The sequence below is a fragment of the Falco rusticolus genome, chromosome 4, assembly GCF_015220075.1.
Source record: "Falco rusticolus isolate bFalRus1 chromosome 4, bFalRus1.pri, whole genome shotgun sequence".
NCBI classification, from domain to species: Eukaryota; Metazoa; Chordata; class Aves; order Falconiformes; family Falconidae; genus Falco; species Falco rusticolus.
The window spans coordinates 53,599,775-53,626,046 of record NC_051190.1 but is presented as its reverse complement, the minus strand read 5'-3'; the positions used below and the strand labels follow the sequence as shown (position 1 = coordinate 53,626,046).

At 45.4% G+C, this 26,272-nt stretch overlaps 1 protein-coding gene across 1 annotated transcript in view; it reads right to left on the bottom strand.

Annotated features, from left to right (window-relative positions):
- OBSCN (obscurin, cytoskeletal calmodulin and titin-interacting RhoGEF) overlaps window positions 1-18,123 on the bottom strand; it is a 185,675-nt gene extending 167,552 nt beyond the window's left edge. The window contains exons 1-5 of the mRNA XM_037382736.1: window positions 17,004-18,123; window positions 8,291-8,560; window positions 5,762-6,022; window positions 1,749-2,051; window positions 441-707 (exon numbers count right to left, since the gene is read on the bottom strand). Coding sequence (XP_037238633.1) covers window positions 441-707; window positions 1,749-2,051; window positions 5,762-6,022; window positions 8,291-8,560; window positions 17,004-18,123 — 2,221 coding nt within the window. The remainder of the gene's footprint in view (window positions 1-440; window positions 708-1,748; window positions 2,052-5,761; window positions 6,023-8,290; window positions 8,561-17,003) is intronic.
- Between the last annotated feature and the right edge of the window lie 8,149 nt (window positions 18,124-26,272).

The following is a 26,272-nucleotide window of genomic DNA, read 5'->3' as shown; positions in this document are numbered from 1 at the left end:
CCTGCACATCACACACAACTGTGGTAGGCTAAAAAACTTCCAAGCAAAAAAACTTTGTTAGCAATTCATGCGCCTTTACATTTGAAAGACTCCACTACAGTCAGAAAGACTAGCTAAACCTGGATTTGAAATTACTGGCTTAAGGTGACTCAGTGGCAGATCTGGTGACAGAATCCACTCAGTGACAGTTGTGACTGCAGAAATGGCAAGCTGAGTTAAGCAGTCTAGTTCAGATACCAACCAGCTGGCCAGATTGACTCACTGAATCCTGTGCTATCACGGGGAGGTCATTACCAGGACCCATGTTAGTTTGTATGATGCAATTTCAAGTAGTGCCTACAGACCAGGCATCAGTGAAAGCCTCCAGCCCTGGTTCCAATCATCACATCACCACAACTGCCCCCTGACTGGAAGAAGAAAGGACAGATGAAAATAAATACCTTTCACTCTCATCGTGGTGCTGGTGTCAACATTATTAGCAACAAATTTCACTTCTGCTCCATCATCGTTCTTGGTGACATTCTTTATGATTAGGGTGTGAGTAGTTTGGGTTCTCTTAATGATGTAGGTCTCACTTTCATGTAAGACTTTACCATTCAGGTACCAAGTGCCGGAACATGTTGTTGTAAGGTCAACAGTAAACAGGGCATCCCCTCCAGGTACAGCTTCAACAGTTGTCAGAGGGGTTTTCACAGCCAAGACTGGTTCTAGGGAAGAAGAACAACATGTATCTCTGAGACCAAAGGACACAAGACTGCCACGCTGGAGAACAGGTCTTCCTAAGAACAAAGATCTTGAGATAATCAAGATGTAAGAATAAAATCATGCAGCCTTATACAATTTCTATGCACCGAAGGCAATGCACAGTTGGTCAACAGGATTTGATTTCTACAGCTGCAGGTAACTGACCTCTGGCATTAGGGTAAGCCCTGTTTCTGCAAGGAAAGAACAACAGGCATATTTTACTGATATTTTTTTCTCTAAGATGTTTAAAGGCATAAAAAGCCCGAAACACCTAGGTTCCCCAACAAGCGAGCTATTTATTTATATAACCAGTTTTATTCTTAGATTTCAGAAGCATCATAAGGAGGCCACCCAGCCTTAAGTCACTTTTACATATCTTAGGAAAACACAGACATGTTTAGACAGCTAGAGAAAAGGATGACAAAAATAACAAGACACAGTATGATCAAAGTCTGTGCAGATATTGTCCAGTGCAATGAATCAAAGGAAGAAGCAATCTCATTGCACACGATGATTCTATTGGCACACTGACACTTGAGAAATATAGTAATAACCCCATTATTTCTCCTAGTAACTCTAAGATTAAAAAAGAGACTGACTGGAACTTGGTTTTCATCACAATACGATCACCCACAAATATTCTTTAGATGCAAGCTTGGTAATAATCTTGAAAATTTTATTATAAGCCCACCTCCATTTTTCACTTCATACCAGGTCTAGAAGTATTTACAGGGTTAAGGTCCATTGCAGAGAGCTCTGCCTCTCACACAGCCCTATGTGAGATACTGGAATATAAGCACACTCACAGCTCTATCGCAGAAACCCAACCACCATCACTTTGGAGATGGTCAGTGGTTGAAATGAGATAGGAGAACCAGCAGTGAAGGAGAAAAGGTTTTGCTGTGCAATTGCTCTATCCTCCTCAAAGCCATGGGAAACATTTTAGAGCACCCATGTGGCAGAGCAGCACAGACTGACCCATTTTACAAAGGTTTTGAGCTCACCAAGGTGCATGCTCCCTGGGAACTCCAGGTAGGGGCTCTGTCCGTAGGAGTTGACTGCAGACACTCGGAACTGATAGTCAGCCTCTTCCGACAGGTTGTTCACCGTGAACTCTGGGACAGGGACATGAGACTCATGGCACCTCACCCAGGTAAAGCCAGTCAGTTTCTTGCGTTCCACGATGTAGCCATCAATTGGAATGGGGCGGTCCATCTTCGGAGGGGACCATGCTAGCGTCACTGAGGTTTCTGTTTTATTTTTCACCACAGGGTCAGCTGGGGGTTGGGTGGGAGGTTTTTTGGGAGCTGCACAAGGGGAAAAAAAAAAAGCAAAAAAGCAGAGAAAAAAGTCAGAGTGGAAAAGCCACTGTACCTACTGGAAAAGCTTACACTGAACTAAAAGCTACTCTTGCTTAATAAACCTCCATAAAACATTGATGCAGGATGGAAAAGCAAGAGAATGGATAGAATGTGCTTTTTGGGGCTGTATTACGCAAAGATGTATAATACTCCTACCTTCACAGCTAAACATATGTGATTTCTACACACTATTACAATTGTCTGCACAAAGAATCTGCAATGAACAGTTCATAGGCTTAAAATTCCAGTGCTAGATACAGACCCACATTGCTTCCTATACAACTCCTGGGCAAAGCAGACTAACAATCAGCTTGTTATTTTCACCCAGAAGATGGGTAAAAACACCAAAGTTTGTTCAAAATCCTATGCATCAAATTCCCAGTCCACTTCCCTAGTGTAAATCCAGACTAAAAACCCAAAAACCCAACAACAATAAAAAAACAAAAATCAAAAATACCTTAATGGGATTACCCTAGCAAGGTGGCACAATTTTGCCCTGCTTACTAGACATCACTGCACAGGGACAGTTGCACTAATTCTGTAAGTCTGCTGGTATTTATCTTCTGTCAGAATTTCAACCATACACATCCCCGCAGCCAGGAACGTAGGCGTGCCTGTGAGAATCGATGCGTAGCAAGGCACCATTGCACCAAGGAAGAACGCGGCGATATTTTGCAATGCTTTGCACACAGGTGTGGCGTCCTGTGCAGCAGTGTAAATCTACTCCGTAAAAAGCAGCCTGTGCCAGGAGTCTATGTCATCCTCCTTCTTGAGAATCTGTTCTAACCATACACTAAAACATTTCAGCCCAGATCCTCGACAGGTTTCAACACAGAGCAGCTAAATAGTGTACAGCTGGCATATTTCAAAAATAAAAGATAGACATGAATAAACAGCACACGGGTTTTAGAGTTAGGGAGATGTCAGTTGCTTGCTACACAGGCTTCGCTGTTCTCTGCAGCCACTTTCAGCTGGATACCTGTCCTGCTTCTGAATTTTATGTTCTCCCAGTGCAGAAGGTGTGTATTATAACTTTGTGTCCCGTGAGTGGGTCTCTGGTTTAGGAATTTATGCAGAGACAGCTTTTTGCGGTTGGGGAATTAACTTCAAAAGACATGTCCCTATCATGAGCCCCTACAATTGAGGAGATGTGGCTGTATTACAGTACCTGAAGTCACCAATGTAACCCTGCAGATATTTGTATAATGAAGATTTACATTCAGCCTTTTGAACCCTTTTGAGAAGGCTCAAGTCCCATCAGGGTTATTCACTATGCGCTGCCACTGATATGGTCGAGGGGGTAGGAATTATCTGATATGCTCTAGTTACACATCTCATGACGTGCTAAAGGATTCATTTCGTTTAATTTTGGCTGAAAGGTGACTGGTTTAAATCAGTCAACCAGACTCCAGCTGTAATCCCACGGAGAACTGCACACTCAGGAGCAATTCATCCCAGCTTAAAGAAGGTGTGCGAGACGGGTGAAATGAACCACACATTACAAATACTCAGGTATTCATGAGTATGGAGGGAGCCTGTATAACGAGCCTAGACCAAAACTGAGCCCTGGGACAACCAGTCTTCTCTCTGCCTCAGTTTACCCATCTTTAAAACAGGCATAGTAACAATGCAAGATACTGAGCAAATAATATATAAACATTGATTGCCTGATAAATGCTATTAGAACAGCCAGCACCAATCTCATCCACCTAATTACAAAAGATGTGAACACAGTACACAGGATTCTTCAAGCAGCTAATCAGATATGCGTGAAGTGTAAAAATAGGAAATCTCAGTGCGATATAGTTTACCTTCGTTACATAAATAGACACATAAGTGCTGTGGGGTGCACAGTTACCAGCCTGTCAGTTACTGCTGGTCAGAACTAGAAGCCAAAGGTCCCATTAGTGTAGCGTTAAGCTGAATACTAGAGACCCTGGAATCGGATCACTTGACCTTACCATCAGAAATGGTAATGTAATATTCTCTTCAGAGATACCCGTTTGCAGGAAGGCAGCTTCTTACCTTTTTCTATTCCATAATCAACATTTTCGTCATAACTTAAACAGCAGAGTCCAAAATTAAACTGAACTTTGTCGTTCCCATTGAGTAGGTGCTTGGTTGGATGTTACAGTTTTCCAAACATCTTAGAAACTGTCACAATGCTAAACACAATACCTCATTTTAGCTCAATAGCATCAAAATGCTGCAGTGAAGTTTAGATAACACAGTAGTTACAAACCTGTATTTAAAGATTTCTTTTTACCTCTGAGTAACTGCATTTTGGAGGTGGTGGTGGGAGAAAAGTATTATTCTTCCCAAAGAGGGACTACAGCGCGCAATTTGTTCACACGCAAACCAGAAATGCAGCAGAGCCAGAAACCACAGGCACTTCCCTGTCTTAAAGGAAGCAGCTTTTGCCTGGGGGAAATGCAGCACCATCAAAATAAAGCTAACTAAAATTACGCAACTTCACCAAAATTTCATTTCATATCCGATCTCAACTACATCGCACCTGCTGCTACTGCTCTGTCAACCAAATCCTTGCTCAGATCAGGTGTGCCAGCTGAAGGAATCCTCCCGCCTGTGTATTACATCAGTCTCCCCAAGTAAAGCTGAAGAGGACACAGATCCCTTCTTTCAGCAGAGCTACCACCAATTCACAGCGTCTGCCCAGCTTGGTCGTGACAAAGAGGATGAGAGAGGACACTGCTTTGCTGGGCTTCACAAAAGAAAAGCAACTCTGTTTTCAGGGGGAAGCATTTCCCCTTTTGCTTGCAGGTTTTTTGTTGTTTGGGGTTTTTTTAAATTTTATTTCTTTTTATTTTATAATTTATTTTAATGCAAACAGCTTAAGAAGTTAAAATCAAAGTAAGATGATTCAAGTTTGATGAACATTTGATTACGCCTGAAATGCTTCATCTGCATGTGTGTAGATGTTCCTTCACAGATGTTTTTGCTTGCTAGAATCGAAATGAACTTCATACTCTGCCAAAAATGTTTAAGGCACCTATCTACTTCCCAGTAAGAGCCAGCATACCCACAAACTACCCTCATGTCTCTGTAGACTCAAGACCTAGGAAGGAATTGAATGCTGGCTGACTCTACCCCCCAAGATCCTCAGAAGAGAGAGACGGAGAGAGAAGTGGCCCCTATTTGCTAGAAGTAGTATTATCCCTACAGCAAAAATTGACAGATGCCCCTCAAAGAAACTAACGATTTTGGAAAACGGGTGTAGATGGAGCACCCGCAGCACTCTGTGTACAATGAAGCAAGGCAACTGTGACGTACGCAACTTACACATTGTTTTCTAAGCATCTCCCAGAGGGGAGAAGACACATGTCCCTTAGCCCATGTCTTACTGAGTTATCATTCTACATTCATGCCAGCACAAAATGAGAATGGTGCAGATAAGATACATGTTTGTGCCGTGCTCTTTCCCCAGGACTCCTCTTCTCTCTCTGGTTTGAGCTCTCCATAACATCTCATAACACTCACGGTCAGGCTGTTGACTTTTTGTGGCAGACATCAAACTTTCTGCTGTCTTTGGACAACCAACTTACCATGGTGATACCTGAAACAGCAGTGCTACCTGCAGGGAATACCTGCTTGCTGGGGAAGACACAAAACGAAGGCCAAATAAAAGTGAAGCTTACTGGTCACGGTGAACTGGGTAGAAGTCCTGCTTTCATCAGCCAGGAAGGCAATCTCACCAGCATCTTCCATCTTACAATCTCGGATAGTCATGGTGTGTTGCTTGCCAGAGCATGTGATAGAGATTCGATCGCTGGATTTCACTTCTTCTTTATTTTTCAGCCATCGGATGTTCTGGCAGTCATTGTCCAGCTCCACACAGAAGATAGCTGTATCGTTTATGAAGACCGCAGTCTTTCGTGGAAGTTTTTTAATTATGTTCCCTTTAAAGAAGAAAGTAATTATGATCAGCAAATTGCAGATGTTAAAGTTTCTGGCAACACTAGACCATCCAGACTACAACAGGACTAGTCAACAGTTCTCACCTAATCAAAACATTATAGACACTATGCAGACACCCCTAAATGAATTCCAAGGCTCTGAGTTACACAGGACAGATAATCCCAAGGACTCATTTTGGCTTTCAAAGACAGAAAAGTAATCTTGTTTGACTACAGTTGCTCGTGTTTTCTAGCCTACCCATGCAGAGTCTGCTGCTATGTAAACACAAGGTACATGGCCTTGCCAAGAAGAGATCTGACAGTGATATAGCTTTCATTGCCTGCATATGATGGGAATTCAAATTAAAACTTTGCTCAAGTAGGTCAGCCTTAAAAGCAGATAGGTCTCTCATCTGTCTTCGGGATTTTGCCTCCATCAGAGTTACCAGTAAGTTACACAACCAAGACGGCAAACACACCAGTTCAGCTGAATTAATAGAAAACACACTGAAAAATTCAGGTTTCTCCTTAAAGTCGACCCAGAAATTCACATGGAATGAACTTCACTCATCTGTCTCCTTTCCCAGTGACTGCGATCATTAGCACTTATTAGAATAACCACGTAGTTACAAGATGTGACTATCCACAGGAAAGCTTGAACAAAACATCAGGGGACCACCCCTCCTGACAGATGGTGACTGGCCCCAGCCCTGGAGCAGTCCCTGTCAGGCAGAAGAGCCCTCACCCAGGCAAAGCACCTACAGCTATTTAATGAGAAGCAATGCTGAGCTTCTTCACAAAGCAACAGATCGAGCACACTTCATCAGCAGGACCTCAGTTCTCTGCTCACCCTCTCCAAAGCCTGGCCACATGTCTGTCCTCGCTGCCCTCAGCAGCGTCCATGGCACTGCAGCCCTTTGCATCCTGCCAAGCTCTCACATTTTCCCACCACCACCCTGCTCTCTCGAATCTTCTCACCCCCGGAGCAGGCACAGGACTTCCCCAGGAAGGCTCTGCCTCCCTTCCCTCCTGAGAGCTCCACCTGGCTCAGTCACTCTCTTTTTAATGGAACATGCCATAGTACCATAGAGCAAACAAGTAAAACACCAGCTGTCCTGCTGGGACCAAACACACAGCGTTTGGCTGGTCTATACCTAGTAGAAGATGCAACAAAACGATGTCCACCTGAACTCTCCTGCGTCTCGACTAAATTTTCCCTTCTGCCTCCACTCGTGTGCACTCTCAACTCTTTGCTAATGATACAAAAAGGAATTAGCACAAGGATGCACCTCACCCAGACATCTTGCACCAATTTATGTAGCAAAGAACTTCTGGTTTCATTGGGAGTAAAGTCAGGCTTCAAATGAGCCAGGACAAGTAGAATCCTGCAGCTCTAACAGGTCTCCAATTCATGCAACAGGAGACATGTCAATGACACCAGCATAAGCATCATCAAAATCAAAACTGTATGTCCTGGAGCTGCATGGGGAGATTCTTGCTCATACAGCAAATCAGGGATCTCAGGACAGATGGTCCCTTCTGCAGCCAGGCCTGCATCTCTGATGTCTCTACTCACAGTGAGACACATCCCACACCACACCAGGTTCCACACCACACCAGGTTCCACACCTACCAGCCCTTCAGCCCTAAACCACCAGACTCAGAAGACATGGATCTATATCCACATATTGTACCTTTCTCATCAACTTTCCAAACTCCAGAGAACAGCTCCAGATGTCCAGGATCTGAAGCATGGATCCAGTTTCCAATCTGAAAACGTACTGGTACCGACTGCAACCTGCACCATATGTTGGACCATAAAGCACAGCTGCTAAGCCAGCTTCCCAGCAGTCAGCACCACTCTCAGACAAGATTCACCACTGTGTTCACCAGACAAGACATGTGTGAGACAGTGCCAGAGAACACATCTGATGCTTGGGATCATGTTATAGGAAGTCTACAGCGCTAGGCTACAGCTCAAGGACTTTGCCTTCTAGGAAGCCCCTTGAAGCGTATGTCCCCACCAAGGGACATATCTTGTGCAGCAACACAATCTCTCCCCAATCTCTGACCCTATGTCCCAGAGATACACCCTGGCTGGAGACCCTGAGACCTACTGACTGACCACATGTCGCTCTCCTCTCACACCGTAAGGGAGTCTGCTGTTCTTCACCGCACACCTTCACGGAGCAAATGCCATTCACAAGGTCGAGTCTCTCACACTTGGTAGGTGAGACCTGGCTGATCTGAAGTAGCAAGAACCTTTCTTACCTTGAACAGCCAACTCTGCGACAGTCCTGCTGCCTTCTTTCATCTCACAGATATAGACAGCATCATCATCCGTGGTGACATTCTGAACAGTAAGCCGGCGATAAGTGCCCTCTTCTTCAATGTTGTATTTCTTGCTCTGCCGGAGTTTGGTTTCCTCCTTGAACCAAGCTGTCTCTGTACTAGGAACAGGCACTTCACATTGGAAGGTGGCAGATTCCTTCTCCCTCACTTCAAGATCCTTCAGTTTTTCCTTGAAGGGTATTGCAGGTTCTTAAGAGGAGAAAAACAGAAAGGAGAAGCAAAAGTTTATGGTTGTCTAAGAAATGTGCAAATAAAAAGTCAATAGAAAAAAAATTAAGTAATAACACATTTTATCAATGATGCTGGTTTGTCCCGAGCTTCCATCCAGACCCATAATCAAGCCCTACTACAGTAGGTGTTCTGCTCTCACATGAAAAAAAAATCTTAAATCCCAGCAAGAGTATTTTAAGGACTTATCTAAAAACAAAGCAGTACGAGTCTGAACTACAGCAGCAGACAGAGGAGTTTGCTCCAATCCTAATAAATGTGAACAAGCTGTTGAAGCATCAGGTTAATAAATTCTCCTCCTGTGACCTGCTCATCCTCTAGCATGAACATCTCTGTTGCACTTTGCCACCTAGTGATGCCAACAGAATGAAAGGCAGGGCTCACCCAGTCTCACCCTATCTTGAGCAACAGCCACTTCATGTCAGAATAAAAACCTCTAACACAATCATGCTACAGGTGGCCGAATAGCAAACAAGCTATCTCCGTAGGGAGAGGGCACAGGGCAGCAATTCTAAATGCATGAACAGCTAAGCTGGTCAGCTGGGGCAAGAACCAATATTTTAGGGGTCTTGCAGCAGAAGTGAGCTCAGTGGAGCTATCTGCAAGGGCACAGAAAGATGGGAGGTGGCTGTGCACAGAAGGATAGAGCAGGGAGGAAAGCACAGAAGTAACTGATGGAGTTTGCTGCTCTCCCTGCTGGCACCAAAGGCTCTGTATCAGCTTTTGCCGATGATGATAAAAGAACTAGAGAAAGAGCCCGAGTGTCCCAGCTGCCTCTGCTTTCCTCTAGCACTGGGGCTGCAGTGCTCTGGCTCAGGGAGAAAACAAAGTGTAGAGCAAACACACAAAACAGCTGCATGGCAGTGAGGGAAGACATTTTATGAAGAGAACAATGTTTAATTCCAGTGACAGCTGTGCTGTGAAATCACCCTGATACCCCAGCACTAAACTGGAGAAAGGGGAATTGGACTGAAGAGGACAGCTGGTGGTCACAGCCAGGGGACTAGTGCCACAGTCATTTCACAGGCTTGGATTAGCCACTGCTGATGCATCACCACTCACGATTCATGAGACATTGTGTCTTGACATGTGCTGTCATCCTCTAATAACGGCTGCACCAGCTCCCAGCCTTCTTTTGTGGCTCCGTTCTTCCTCTCCCTGACCACACACACCCCCCCAAGGCTGGGAATTTCATGTGGCCACTAGCAGCCAAGCATGAATCTAGGACTCAAGCAGGAGTAGACTTGTCTTAGATTTATAAGCCCATGCCCACGGTGGCACGCCCCACTCAGAGTCTCCATGGTCTAGAAGATGGAAAAACACACATTGATGCTCTCAAACATCCCACATCCAAAATTTGATGGCCAGGAGCCTTCATTTTGTAAAATTCAGATCTGGTAGCGCAGCATATAACTGAGTTTGTTACCTGTCCCCTCCTGCCCCACCACTGGGACTGGAGCTGCAACAGGAGCAGTGCTGTCTTTCATCTGGTTTGTGCTTTTCTGAACTCAAGCCCTGGAAACATGCGTCCAGTTTTGCAGGTTGTTCACTCAACCCCTGGCACTGCCACAGTTGCAGCTGTCACATACCAAAACCCTCTAATGGTTTCTAGCTGAGCACAGCCTGGATAGAGATATCAGACTCTCAGGGCTTGGCAGGACACCTGGAAGGAGCGATACGATCTGCTACCTTGGTTGTTACCCTGATTAAAACCTGGCTGGGAACCCATATCATTCCTTTAGGAAGAGGAAGATGACTCTAGCTCACCATGTCAGCTTGGTTATTTTCTTAAAAACTGTTTTGCCCTACTGTACCTCAGTTCAAGGCAAGTCAAAGCCTTGACTTAAAAAGCCTTCAGGTACAGTTACACAGACCTGCTCTGCCCACGCTCCACATATTAATTATGTTTTTTTCTTTAACCAACAGGCAACTCGGACTCCTGCACCTGCAATCCATGTATCACCTCTGGGAACACCCCCTGTAGTCAGGGGGGATGTAACAGTTATAATTCTCATGCCACGGGAACAAGCAAGAGGATGAGGTCAAGAAAGCATGGATCAGAAGGATGCCAGCCTCCGGGAGCTGGATGCAGTGTTGCTGTGTGAGATAGGAGGGAGGCTGGAGCTGACACTGAGAACACAAATACATGTCCAAGGGCCAAAAAGAAATACCAGATGCACCTGAGAAGCACATACCTGGAGCAACTGGCCATATCATTAACCACTCCCTCTCCCTTTACACTCACTAAGCAGTAGCTAAGGTTAAAAAAGAAGAGAAGCTACTCTAGGAAAAAGCTCTTAAATATACAAACACAGAAGAGTTCGTTGACTGTTTCATACATGTTGCAGTAACAGCACAGCTTTTCCAGCCAAAGAAAGTAGGTGCAAGGCTATCTTTGGCAGCTTGGGGTCACAGATATCCTCAAAAACCAGCTTTTTGTCCTACTGACATGTGCACACACATCTTATCTCACTCTGAACAAGGCTTCAGAGAGACAGCAGCTGATAAACTGACTCAAAGGCTAGGATTCACCCAGCCCACTGCTTTTTCTGCTTTGGAGATGTAAGAGAGGCTCCAAAATCCACCAGCCTCCTCTTCCTGAATATAACTTCATGCTCCTTACATGGTCTAGCATGTACCTGGTCAGACAGAGGGGGGTTAATTTTGGTCAGGGGACTACAGAAGGACCACAGGTCTCTTGGGAGTAAGCATCCCAAACAATTCACCTGGCCTATAACCAGCCCCCTGCCCAGAGAGATGCTCAGAGAGGTAGCCAGGAGGGAACAGTGTCTCCAGCTGACCAACAGGCCACCCAGATCTCAAGGAAAGGTCTGTGAAAGGCAGCTGCTCATCTTCCTTGTTAATAAACTCATCAAGACAATTGGAATATATAACCATATAGTATTTGTACGAAAAAGACTCACTCTGAGGAAGGAAGCTCTAAACTTTACATCAGACTTCCAGTGTACTTACCACTTAACCAGCTAAATGTGAAAACAAATAAATACACTTACTCTTCCACTGGCCAGCACGGTGAGTCGAGCAGAGCCCTCTGTTACTCTCTTTCACCCCACACTGGCCTGCAGCTTGTCAGGTTTTGACATTTATATTGCAAATTCTCTAACGTAGGCATCCTCTCTTACCTGTCTATACAGCACCCAATACAATTCAGAAATATTCTGGGCTGTAACTTCTATAGGCATGTCGGGGAGGACTGCTTCAGATAACTTTGTTTGATCTGATAAAGTCTATAAATATTGACTGCTCATTTCTCAGTGCCTGTTTGCAGTGTATTACCCCTTCACAGGGTAATTCTCAGTGCAAGCTCATGTTAAATATGACTCTAATGTGTGAGAAAACCATTTGGCTAACAACCATTCTCCTTATTATCCAAAACGTTAATAATATCTGCAAATGTCCTTGTAAGGTAAGCAAAAAGCATGTTCAGCTGAGTTACATGTGACATAATCCTCCCAGGGACCCTCCATTTCAGATATGAAGTGCCACTAATTCCCATCTCCAGTTCCTGTAAATATCAGAGCTGGTTAGAAATTATTTAACATTAAGCAAGAACGGTGATTTCCGATCTCTCTCTCAAGTTCCACAGCAAAATGCTGATTTTGCTCAAAACAATTATTCAAATGTCCTTTGAGAATATCTAGGTGGTTTGTGTCAGAATGACTGCAGTGGAAACACTCAGGAGTGCTAGAAAACCTGTTTTTTTCATTTCAGTCTGACATTTGCCTGTGGCCAGGTGATGTGCCACGGTGCTTTTCGGAAGCCACGGTTTGATGTGAAGTATTAAAAAAATAAATAAAATTCTCAGAGATCTGCATATTCCTTTAATGGGTTAATTTGAGCTGCCACTGAAGCAGATACACTTTTAGCAGATCAACTTAAATGCCAATTGGGTAACAGAGCAAGAAGAAAAGCCATAATCTTTTTCTTTAGAGCAGAGTGTCCTATAAAGCTGAAATAGGACTACTCACCACAATTGACTTTGTAAATTCCCTTGCATTTGTTAATAGACTTACTGTGTTAATATCTCTGTGAAAAGATGTAAAATCCAAACTAAAAAAAAGCCTTTGTGTACTTTTAAGACATAAATATGATCTTTTTTCCCCTCACATGCATGGAATACCAGTTTATGCTATGTAGCAGTAGTTTAAAAGAAAACTTCACAATTTTTTTCTGGCTTTTCTACAAAAGCTTAAAGCAATTGAAATAGTATCTTTTAAAAAATATGTTTTACAAAAATATGAAAGTTCTATGGTAAGAATGAGATTCCATTATGCAGCAAGGCAGTGAACTATGAATTCCCAATTACAGTAGTACCTGGTGTTGCTGTTATTAGTAGTGTGAGCGCTCTTGCTTAGCAGAAGTGTATCTGAGCAAAAAGATGTAAAAAATCCTCTTAATTGTGCAGTTGTACTGTAAGGCAGTACAGAGAAGGAAACCAATACAAAATTTCCTGAGCACATCGATTCCTAAGGAAGCTCTCGCAGCTGGGCTGTGTCCCCCACAACACAAAGCACTTTCAGCTCTGCTCAAGTCATCAGAGCTCAGGACACGGGAAGAGCCAGCGCCGTGCGCTGTGCAAAACATGGGGTGGCCACGACTGGTGCAGCCTGCAGTGGGGGAGCAGAAGCAAGAGGTACCTCAACTGTACGTCTTGCAAGCTGGAAGAGCAGCTCAAGTGGATGCCATTTCATACAGAATCCAATCAAAACTACAAAACACTGTTTTTCCGATCACTTCAAATCAACCGTTATCTAGAAACATTTACTTCTGTGAGAGCTCAGTGGTGTGAATTGGAATAGCAAATCTGCTGTGTCCCTGTTACATCTGGACTCCCAGGTCATGGCTAATTTTCAGTGCCCTGAAAGGTCACAAATTCCTCTCTGGTATCAAGATGATCTATTATTTTTTAGAATTATTTTTGACTGTGCAGTTTTTTCTACTAATCTGATTTTAGCCAAAGCAGAAATACCCATGAAGGCATATAACAAAGGCAAGAACATTTCTAAAGGAGAAATAAGAGATCATATAAGAGCTACAAAAGCCTGCCTACTGGGAAAAATGTGAAATAGAAACAGAAAAGCAAAACCCTGGGGGAGCACAGGAGCAAGAGCAGCTCATGAAGTTAGCAGGAAACTGCAAGAGCTTAGATCAGCTATGAATTTGGCTGCTTGTCTTGAGAACATATTTCTGCAGAGTGTCATGGGCTTTTTTGTTTGGTTCGTACCAAGCAAACTAGCAATGAGATGATGTTATTTTTCAAAAGCAGGTCCTGCTAACACATATTTTGCTAAGAATAGGTGCAGCCTGCAAAGGAGCCAATGTTTCATTAACCTTCTCAAGGCATATCTGTCTGCTTGACCTCGTCTTCTCCCTTGCCTACGTTTCCCTCTTGCCTATCCTGGCCTTCTCACACATTCTGCATTTTGGAGTTCCAGAGGCAACGGAATAATCTGCCTAACAAAAATGATCCAGTGAGGGTAAGAATATGGAAAATCCTCCCAACACAAGCTCTCTAAAGGTGCGTGGACAAGGTTCTACCACCTTGTGCCTTTGGTCTTCCCAGTTACCATACTTTCCAAGTTCCCTTTCTAACTCCCCGTTTCTCAAGTTGCAACTCTCTTTGAGATCCCAAAAGGGACTGCTGTGATAGCAGTCACCCAAAATCACTTAGGGTCAGAGAGAGAATAAAGTGGCCTCAGCACCAGCCTGTTTTTCCAGTCTTGATCCTGTTTGGGTTGCAACCTTTAACCTTTCCATACAGTATCCGATTACTGTACTCAGAGGCTCAGATGAACACAGCTTGGCCCCGGCCCTGCCATGGAGACCTATACGCTGTTCTTGCTAACTTTACACACGGCATAGGGACATCTCCAGAGCCTTCAGGAAATTCAAATCAGTTATCCATGTTCCTCCCATCCTCTCTGGTTTTTGGTTTGTCAGAGAGGTTCACTCTTGGGAAGTATTTCCTAACTCCTTTTACAGCTCGCGTTTGTGTACAGCTTCTGATTTTACCCTTGCTCCAGACACGTTTCTGAATCAGAGTAATCAACTCTTGGTTTTCCTTAATTGTGAGAGTAAGTCCTTGGCCTGTAACTTTTCCGTTGAGGTTTACATCCAATTCGTGACATCTCATTCATGAACAGCTCAAAAATCTTTATTTAAGCTCAGTGATCTTTAAAGGGACGAGCTCAGCAAAGCGCCTTCAAATGCATTGGGTCCTTAGGTCTAGGATCGAGATTGACAGCACATAGAAGGCTTTCTAGAGGTTTGACTTGTGCCCAGTCCTATGCCCAGAGAAGCTGCTAAGAGACACCTGGCAGACAGGATGCTGGGCTAGGTAGGGTTTTTTATTATTATTATTACCTTTAAAAAAAAACATAAATAACCTCACTCAAATTCTTGTGTTGACATTCTGTGAACCAAAATGCCAGAGCATATTTAAACCCGTGAAGCTGTCTTTCCTGGTACATGTGACTATGGACACACAGTGTGGGTGCAGCGTTACAGGCTCTATAAATAGGCTCTTACCTGCAGAAAGACCAACGCAGCAGCATGGTGTTTACCATGGGTGGCTGCTTGGAGAATTTACCTCTTCTGCACGACTGAGCCAAAAGAAGGTTGTGTGGGAAGATGACCTACCTCCCTAAACCCAGTGGCAGGTGAGCTAACGGCATCACCGATGGCATAAAAAGAATTAAAAGCTCCCTACACTGCTACATCATTTTGAGCTGTCTTTGGAGGGCTGAGAAGGATTTCTGGTGACACAAAGGAGAGTCATTATTCAGGGCCTAATTATAACCAACAGACGTAGATTTTCCATGGCAGCTTTGGCCCGGTCAGAAAGCCCAATATGGTATAGCGTAACAAAGAAACAGACCACAAACATTTCCACTTAAGCCCTCTGACTCACAGGCATCTCCTGACAGTGGACATTGATCAATAACCTTTTCCCATGGTGCTGGCTCCCAGACCTGCTGCTTTTCTTGCTTTCCCCATCTCTTTTGGAACAGCTTGCACCCTTTGAGAATAATCAAATAACCATGGGCAGAGGGGAAGGTGCTTGTCTTTGCAAGACAGGTGTTTAGGCAAGAACTCGAGCCATCCTCAAAGTGAACACTCACCCGAGAGCCAGGCTCAGTCTTCAGCTCCAAGTCCCAACTCATGAAGTAACCACAGCTTTATGGAAGAGGACAAACACCCTTCCCAACACCACTCGGCACCTCTAAGGGGTAGCAATGGGTGGGACAAGTGCCAGCAGCAAGTTCCACAGATCAGGTGTCACTGATGGACACAGAGACTGAGTTACTGATGGGAAAGATGTTGAGTGTGAAAGGAGAGGTCCAGAAAAGGGAAACCAGAAAACCTGATAAAAGCGCAGAGTCTTAAAGACAGGTATCAACATGAACCTTTCCTACTTATTTGGATTTCTAATGTATTTTGCTGCCAGTCAAAAATACCTATTTTGCCATTCAAGTGGCAAAGCCTTTTGCATCTGTAAGTTAATTTACAGGCACTGCCTGGGCTGTGAACTGCCTGCTGTAACCCTGCCAAATGGGAGAGCAGCTCAAAAATTTAGAGCTTCCTTTCTGAAAATATGTTCACATTTTCTGTTGCCATTCTGAAGAGCTTGGTCTGACCTCCACCAGCAGTGAGGGTGAGGGAACCTCCGAAGGCAAGTTCTTCCCCACTGACCACAGCAAACAGAGTAATCCTGGACCTGGTAGAGTTCTGAGAGCATTCAAGGACTATAGGCTGTCCAGCAACACAAGCTGGGAAAAGGCTGAAGAACCTGGCAAGAACAAGGCTGCTGGTGGGTTACCCTGTACAGGGAAGCCCAGATGGACTGTAAATAGAGTTGGAGTAGGTCCCCCAAGGGATCTGCGGCAGCCTGACGCACTCAGCTTGCAGGGGGGAGTTTACTACTGCTTAAATGGCACGCGTGTGCCAGTTTGATTAAACCCTGTGGTGAATATAAACCCAGATGTGATTAAAGCCGAGAGGGTAAGATGGGGCTTTAGCAGTCACTGGTCCAGAGGATGGTAACAGATCTCTTAGATTACAGTAAAACCAGGATGCATAGGAGCTTTAGAGATCTGGTTCATCCCAGCTGCCTCACAACCAGCCAGTTCTACACCATCCATCCCTGACTGGTGCCTGTTTATTGACCTTCCTAAAACCCCCCAGTGATGAGATGCTCTCCCCAGGTCATCTATTCCAGTGTTTAACCCCCTTTACAGCTGGAGGGCTTTATTCATGTCTAACCCACACTCCTTTGCAGCACTTTGGTGGCAGAAGTTTTGTTCACGCTCCCACCCCAGTTCAGAAGTGCATTGGCTGTCTCTTTGCAGACATGTCCACCCCAGTGAGAAACATAAGCACTCACCTTTGACTGTGACAAGCACGGAGCTGTACGTCTGGCCTGCCAGGTTGGAGGCTGTGCAGGTGTACAGCCCGTTGTCTATCTGCTTGCAGAAGAGGATCTTCAGCACAAAGTTCTCCTGATCATCCTCATAGATGACATACCGCCGCCCTTCCGTAATAACCTCGTTGTCTTTCTTCCACACAATCTCTGGCTTGGGCTCGCCCGTCACATAGCAGCTCAGCTTGGCGTGCTTCCCCTCTGTCACGCTGCACATGCGTGTCAGTGTCCCAAAAGTTGCGTTGTGGGCCCCTTTTGTGCTAAGTCCAGCTGCCCTCTCATAATCCCGGGAGAGGCTGTAACCAATGCCAGACAACCCTTCTGCTGTGGCAGATGTTAAATCAAGAGCCCCATGGGAGATTTCCATCTTCCTGATCTCCTCCCGCCTCTTCTGCAAGTGAGACAACAAGGATGCTGTCTTGCCGCAGCTGGTATCAAAGTGGCTGCTGCTGCCCGGGTTGGAAGAGCCCTGCGTTTCCACCACCAGTGCAGCTGAAGCGCTGGCAGAGCCGATGGGGTTCTCTGCCCGGCAGGTGTAGGTGCCGCTGTCCCCCAGCTGGGCACGCTGGATGGTGAGAGCGTTTGACTCCCCAGCAGACTCAATCTGGAAGCGTCCAGCATCAGCCCGGTTCCGTAGGTGTCTCCCATCCTTCTCCCAGTTCACAGAGAGGGGAGGGCTGCCCTGGACTTTGCATTTGAACATGACATCTTCTCCCAGTGTTACTTTGATGGAGGAGGGTTTCTGGATGAAGTATGGGGCTGACTCCGTTACCGTGGTCTCCTCTCCAACTTTGATGCTGACAGCTGCAAAAGCTTCCCCAATGGTGTTCTTGGCCCGGCAGATATATTGGCCGCTATCTTCCAGGCTCAGATCATAGATCGTTAACCGATAGAGATCCCCATCTTCTGTGGTTTTAAACCTTCCCCCAGACTGGACTGGAAGTTTATCCTTTTCCCAGCTCACAACCGGGACGGGGTTTCCAATGATCTGGCAGCTCAAGGTGGCATCCTTCCCCACAGACACCATAAACGCCTTAGGGCGGGTCAAGAACCGGGGGACTCCACTGAACGAGCTGTAATCCATGTTGGTTTATTTCCTAGAAGACAAGAAAGAAAAGCATCAAGAGAGAGCAGATTAGATGGTGCAGGCAAAGAATTGCTGCACTTCCACGGTCTGGCACCTGGAAGAGTCACATTCTCATTGTCCTTCTCATTATGGGGGTGAGAAGGACTTGGAATATTTTAGGTCTTGCAGATTTCTTAGTTTGAGCTCAACAAACTCCTGATGAAGGCGGCAGCTCACTTCCCCACAGAGGGCACTGGGTAAAATACAAGTTTTCAGGCAGTTCATACAGAAATAACATGATGGTCCCTTTAAGCTTTGGCACTAGCAAAGTGACCTGCACTAATGCAGTACAACATACAGGCTACTTCTGTAGCCACAGAGCAACAAATGGGCATTGAATTCTGAGAGATGTGTCTACCTGTCAAGATACCTCCTCCATCGTGCTCATCTCCTTTTCATCTCTTTCTTTATGTCTCATTGCCCTTGCTCTTTTTAATTTTTCTTTCTCCTTGTCTTTTTTCTTTTTCCTTCCTTTTTTTTTTTTAATTCTGCTTCTACAACATGCTCCATCTCTCCTTTTATCCTCCCTGTTCATCACCCATCCCTATGTCTTGTTCTCTGAATCACATTCACACAGACCTTATGGTAACGCCTCTCTTGTAGGGGCCAGCCTTTAGGAGGACACACAGATATGCCTCTTGTATTATTGACTATATTTCTCTTTATTCCCAGCTTCTGTTCAACACCACCACTGAGATACAGCTACTTTGATGGCAATGGTAGCCAGTGAGTATCTCTGGCTTATATACAGCCCCATCCAGGTGGTGTGGGGCCAGACACAGCTGCAGTGGGGATGGGTGTTTGTGCACATGTATGGCTTGGTGCACGTGCATCACGTTCATGGGACTGCAAAGCCATGTGAAGGAACTGCCATGGGGAATGCACGCAGCAATCCAGACAGTGCCAGCCTTCTCCAAAAAAGCCCCACGTGGCTTCGGACTTACAGGAAAGATGTCTCATCGCCTGCTTATTCTCAGCTGTTCTCAGAGAGAGCTGTGGACCAGCCTGCAGCTGTCTGATGACACGGGCCAGCCAAGGAGACGAGACTTAAGCAGTGTCCAAAACCAAAGTTCACAGCAATTTTGGTGCCATTGTGTCCCGAGAAAGTAAAAAGTAATCGGTGACGCTAATCTTTACAGCCACGTTCATGCACACAGACAATCTACGCATCCCTGTGCAGCTGGACAGCAATACAACAGACACCACCACCTTCAGGGTCCTCCTAAATTCCACATAGCATATAAACTTGTCTTGTGTCTTCACTGCTCCTTACATGGACTCCTGGATGTCCTTCCCCTTCTGCTGGAGTGAGCCTACTTCAAATCATAGAATCACAGAACGGTTTGGGTTGGAAGGGCCCTTAAAGAACCCCCAGTCCCACCCCTGCCACGCGCAGGGCCCCCTTCCCCCAGCCCCGGTGGCTCCCAGCCCCGTCCAGCCTGGCCTTGGGCACTGCCAGGGCTGGGGCACCCACAGCTGCTCTGGGCAGCCCGTGCCGGCGCCTCGCCGCCCTCACAGGGAAGGATTTCTTCATAATATCTCATCTAAATCCCCCTCCCAGTTTAAAGTCATCCCCCCTTGTCCTGTTGCTACCGGCCCTTATAAAAAGTCTGTCCCCGTCTTTCTTATAAGCCCCTTGAAGTATTGGAAGGCTGCTGTAAGGTCTCCCTGGAGACCTTTTCTGTGAATGTAAGTATAGCGCAGCTAAGGAGCTGGTCTCAAACCCATGAGCAGCAGTAACCACGCGCCTGCTGACTTTCCCTGGGACCAGGATCAGGCCTGACCACAGTGCTCTGTAAGGAAAGCAAGTTTCCCAGCTCCAGGCCTCTCTAGAAGTCCTGCTTGGAAGACCTGAGCACAGTATCTCTCTCCAAGTCGCTCTCTTTGGCCTCATGAAGCCAGACACTGCTGTCTTAGCAAGCTCGTGCAGCCCTGTCCAAGCTGTATGAACAGTCTCTGCCCAGGGGTGACTGCGGTGCTGCTCTCACATCTGTGCTTTTTCACCTTCAAAGTGCCACACAAAGCAAAACTACCAGGGTTCTCTGCGCTGTAACTCAGAAAGGAAATAATAACCAGTCCCCGCGACAGAAATATCCTTCTTAATCCTACAGCAGTTTGGCTTCCCCACTGGCCACAAATCCACCCCCTCACTCACCCAATGGCAGATGCTCTCACAATCTCCCCCCACCCCCTGCAGAAATCAGGAGGAGCAGGCCAAAAACATGCTTTCGTTTCTTGAGTCACCATCCGAGCAGAGGTGTCATTTTTTTTTCCCATCCTCCTCCAGCTCCTGTTGCAGTGCATTAACGTTAATGTGCAAATCACTGATGGCACCAGGGAGCAGGGCTTGGATTGACCTACTGCATGACCTTGGGAAAATCCCTTATTTTCCCTGTATCTTGGCTCCTCTCCCATTTCTTCATCATATCAAGACAGGGATGGTCTTACAAATAATTATGTGCACGACATATATGACAATGCACTTGCTGGAGTATATGACAAATCATGCATGAAAACAATAACAAATCACAATTTGTCAGTCCATTTGTGCTGCTGGGGATTGAAAGACACAAATTGCCACTAAAACTAAATACTCTGAAAGTGGTGGCACAAAAACACAAAATGGTATTCATTATAATCATTATTACCATTGAAGATGATATAGCTGAGCTAGCCTTCAAACTTCATTTGGACCACAGACCCAAGGCAAAAAAACCCCAGTCTTCTTTCTATATTTAACAGGAAGAATGCACTACATCCTATCCTATGATGTCTCTCCCCCTCCAAAGAACATAGGAGACTTACAAGGCAAAAACTTTTCTCTTTCAACAAAAGATTTCTAAACTAATTCAATTGTGGTTGCTTTTTTTTCCTGGTATCAAGCAAATTTCATTATTCCACCACAAATCTTTAGAAATTAAAGAAAATTCTTTCAAAGCTTAACTCTGGAAAAAAAAATGGGGGGAAAAGTCGTTCTTAGTAAACACTAAGACTGCAAAGAATGACTGACTTGCAGTCATTAGCGCTAAGATCAATTGGCTTTCTGTTGAGTAGCCACGTTCAATACTAGTTGCAATGAATATACAGAACTATTTCTCCCTTGTTCTCAAACTGGTCTAGAAGTCTGTGAAGCAGTTTGCACTTCAGTCCCTCTTACTACCCTCAGCCTCTGTCCTCACTTCAGCTTTAAAATGTATTTTCCGTAAACGCTTACAAAGCTGCAAGCAAAGAAGCTGCATGAATGGTTAGAAGACGCAGGAGATGAGCCTTGGGCTTGAGCCAAAGTACACTGAAGTCAGTGGAAATTTCCACTGAAGTCAACTGATTGGCAATCAAAGTCTTCTGCTAATTTGGGGAAGGACCATTTAAATGTTCAGAGGGGGATGCTGGCATTCAAATTCAACTCTGGAGAATCCAGTAGTATCATTAACCAAGAATTAACAATCACAACACAGACTCAGAGCTCATGCCCTAATCCCTCCCAGCCATTAGCTTGAATTTCAGGATGCACCATGTCATTAAAGCACTTGGATCCATCTTCAGAAGACATTGCCATGTCCCATCCTCCCTAGATCCCTAGCTGTTCCTGACAGATGTGTCACACTGACTCATCTCCAGCTTCAAATCCATAGCATCAAATAGAGCATAAAATAAATTTACTCCACTTCAGAGTGGGCTCTACATAACATGGAGAAGTGCCTGGAGCACAGAGACGGCTACAGACACAAGAGGTGCCTGCTTGGGAGCCAGCCAGTGACCTTTCGGCAAACAGTTGGCTTCCCGCAAACCACCTGTGTGTCGTTTTCCTCGCCTGGTCCCCAGGAGACACATCAGTGCCTGGAGGAGAGCTCTGCTCTGTGGGAGCATGGTGGGTGCTCTGAAAGCCTGGCTCTTACAAGGGCGGGAGCAGGAATGCTGCTTACTTCCTAAAGCTCTTGTGCATCTTCCTCCCCTGCCCTCCTGTGCTAAACAGCACCCAAACAAGACCCAGCTGCTCACTGGCATCTCTGACAGTTAAGAAGAGTTAAAAGAATGGGAAGCTGCTGCATCAGGTGCCTACTGCTTTAGCTCCTGAGCCAGACTGGTGCAGCAAATCCATCCAAGATGCTGCTTTCCAGTGGCCACAGCCTCAAGGTCCAGCCTCCCTCTCCCACTGCTCCCAAACACTTGCCTGGTGTTTGCAACTCACTTCTTCCCATCAGGTACAAGCCACTGGGTCCACAAACCTGCTAGTACAAAGTGAAGACCTCGCATCCCACGCTGTCACCTACAGCCTGCTCTTTACCAGCTTTCACCACGTGGCCGCACAGTCTGTCGTTCTTACACTGTTACAAATGACCAGGACACCAGAAGAAAATCCAGGGATCAGTGAAAACAGTGCATGCTCATCAGTATTATTTTAGATTAATTTCTGACATGGTAGGAAAGAAAAACAGGGTTTATTACTTGCTCTGCCATTGGCTTACTTCTATAATCATGACAAAGTCACTCAGACTCACGTATCTTCAATACCCCTCTGAAAAGAGGGGTAAAAACCTTGCCTTATGGGTGCTGACAGCATAAAATCCAGTAACAGACATGCAACTCTCATCTACAGCAAGGGTGAAGATCAGTAATAGTCAGATCAAACTGTTTAGATAGGCTGCACTAGATAAACTATTTTATATGTTTAAATGGGATAAAATGCACCACACCAGATTAGGCCAATAAATAGTTTTGGGAGTAAGAGGGAGAGGATAGCCTTGTGAACATACTGAAAGGGCAAGATGTGGTATTTCTATGGTGTAACTTGTTGGTCACTTTAGTAAACAATTACAGTAATTCAGATTCTTTATATGTACATTCAAACTTTTAAAAAAATAGTAACTCTCTGCAAGTGCCAGGACAGCACCCTTGGAAGTGATGGGACTGACAACAAAGAATGAATAAACCTAGTCAGCGCAGATGCCCTTTCCAATTAATCTCAGACATTTACCAGTGTCATATTTCCCCTTGTAATCCCTCTGTGATTAATCATTTGCAGCAGAGAGCACATTCCCATCTGGGTATTTCTGAGCATGCCGAAGGCAAAGCAGCAGCCCTTGTAATTCTACTTATGTCTTTATTCATTCAAATTTTCACTGTTTTATGTTTGGGGGAAAGAGGCACAAGTGCACAGACCTGTCAGATAATGCAAATGAATCAAACTGCCCAGGAACCAACACACAGCCATGCAGCTGGGCAAAGCCTCCTACCCACTCCTGTCCTCACCGCTGTCAGCCTCTGCCCTACAGCTGCTTCCCCACGGACAAGCGAACAAACCCCTTGCAGTGGGAACAACCACAGACTACCCCAGTTCCTGCTGGAGTAGTCTGAGGTGGTGCTTATCAGGAAAGTCATCAGGAGATGGAAAGTCCTGATGGGGAGTCCTGATGCTGCTGCCATCACTCTCTCGGCCTCCTGCGATTCACTGTGCTGCACTGGCTGACGGGTTGGCTTCACATTGCTTCATCGACATTAAGATGCATCTAGAGAGCCTTCAACAGCCTCTGAGAAGACAGGGGTCCCACACTGCAGCATACTGACCCCCCCAAGCAGTCAGAAGCCTGCAATGATGCTCTTTGGCATGAGAGAAGACAGGGGTGGAAGGTTATTCTGTCCAAATCTTTCAATTCAAGGGTTGGAAAGGGAATCCTGTTCACCGTGACTCTGAGCCAAAAGCACGGTGCAATCCAGCTCATAAAATATTCCCAAGACAAATGTGGCCACAAGTAGCACACCTGCATACTCTGAGACTTTGAGAATGCAAACCCCAGGAGAGGACATGCACCTAAACCTAAAAGATCACTAAAGTCCAAGCACAGATCAGCACAGAGTTTCTCTCAACACCACGTTAAGACCCACCACATGCCTGCTTGCTCATTTTCTCAATCCCCTTTTACCCTTTCTTTGCCCAAGTAGCAAACTGTTGATTTGGGGTCTTTTTCTTGCCTTTAGAGTTTGTTTCCTGGAATTCTCTGCAATGCCAGCAGCGATGCCTTGCACTCCTTCCTTTCCTGAGGGGAAAGGCAAGATTCACAGGGAACCTCCCCTCTGGGTCCTGAGCTTTCAAAGAACATCACTAAAACAGAAGCTCCAGATAAAAATCAAGGCAGCACCTGTATTACTGTAGTTTACATGACAAAGCTGCATGTATTGTTCCACCTAAACCCATCAGGAAACAGAATCTGTGGGTGGGAAGGGAAATTGATGGGTCATCAAATGGGAAGTGTGGATTTCCTTTGATGTTTAAAGTTCTGCTGAGGGAAAACAGCAGTAACCCAGCTGCCCTGCTCCTTCCAACAACCTCCCAGCGAATGGACAACTTTGAAATAGCACAAGTATTCGGTGTCAGCTGCAAGCTTAGTGACATCAGATGGGCACCGATGGATACCTACAAGCCATCATACCAGACAGCGTGCTTTAGGGGTGAAATGCACACCAGCACACCCAGTGCTACATGCCGGTTACATCTCTGAATCAGGTGTAAGTACAGATTTGCGCCAATGCACTAATCCAAGATGGCAGAATTTATCTGATGCCCATTTCATCAGAGCAGGAACGGTATCTGTCACTCAGGAGCTGGACTCAGAGCTTAGCTTGGGCTACTCTGATTTCCACTTCAGTGAGGGACAACAGATTTTGGCATGTTCAAAGGTCATTTGATGAGCAGATGGAAGGGCTTTCCACAGTGGATTACAGGATTGGTCTCCATGCACTGTAGGAGATGTCAGACATGGAGTACCTGCAATAAACTAAGCCTACTGCAATAAGGTTCAAACTCAGTTCACAGTAAGACTTGTTTGCATTCCCTGTCACCTATTGCCTCCATAGTAAGTCAAAGTCCACAGGAGATGTTAAGGGAAATTTCACAACAGGTCAGTGGGTAACATGGTGTTAAATTTGGTGAGGAGCCCTCAGCAAAAAGATGGCTAAGCTCAAAGCAAGACAATCTTACATTTCTGACCTTCAGGGTAGGGCTAAATACGCACCACTGACTAGGAAGGGACCTACATCCCCTCATGCTCCCACTATTAAACCTCTATCAACATTTCCAATGACTGGTAGCAAACAAAAAAAGTCAAACAAACCACTAGAAAGTTCCAAAAAGAAACAAGAACAAATTGCGTGGCTTGTGCATGCTACCAGGCAAGGCAGTCAGATCACCTTCCAGTCACATAAGCAGGCACACACCTCATGTAAAACATGGAACACTGAAGCCACTTAGGTGATTTATATGGTTAAAGCACTTATTTCTCCTCTTTGAATCAGAGACAGACCTATTGCTCAGAAAGCTCATTCCTCTTTTAACCATATGGCCAGCAATCACTTTCCGTCAACACATCAATAGTTTCAAGAAGCTCCATGCAAGGAAGGAACTTCTTCCTCCTTGATCTTTGCTGCAGCATAGGGGTTTCATTTCATATTCCCACCTAAATGGAGCTACAAAACAATCCCAGAAACTTCCAGAGGGCTAAACCTGCTCTGATCAGCCCCTCAAGACTCCATGGCAGCATCTTTTCCTTTTCTTTTTCTGAGCCCAAAGGCACCCAGGCTGCTCTGACAACGTGTAAGAAAAGGCTACAGCATAGTGGAGGTCTCAGGCACACAGTGGTGCTCATTCCTGCTCTGTGAGGGTGAGAAGGCTGGAGACAAATGGAGGGAAAAGACAGAAATTCTGCGTTTGCCACCCTGGGGACAGCAAAGGAGTGATGTAAATTCCAGCCATTTCATCACAAATTTCACCCAACTGGATTTTGCTTTATGCACAGCCCTTGGAGAGGAGCAGCTATGGTAGAATCCCAGCTGTAGGTACCCCCCAGCATTTGCTCGGATGACAAAGATTGACAGCTTGAGCCAGGTGAGCTTTACAGTTTCAGAGAAACAGCAGCTTCACACTGATTTATTTTACTTTATCAGCCTCATGGTTTAGGAAGCTAGATCCTTTACACGCCTGAACCTGGCAGCACTGTGCTACAGCTGCACTAGCACATGTTTCCTCCTTGTGTGCAGACATGCACAAGTGCATGTATGTTTCTCTCCCTTGCACAAATAAAACAGGCTCCTACCAGCACCGAAGCAAACCATT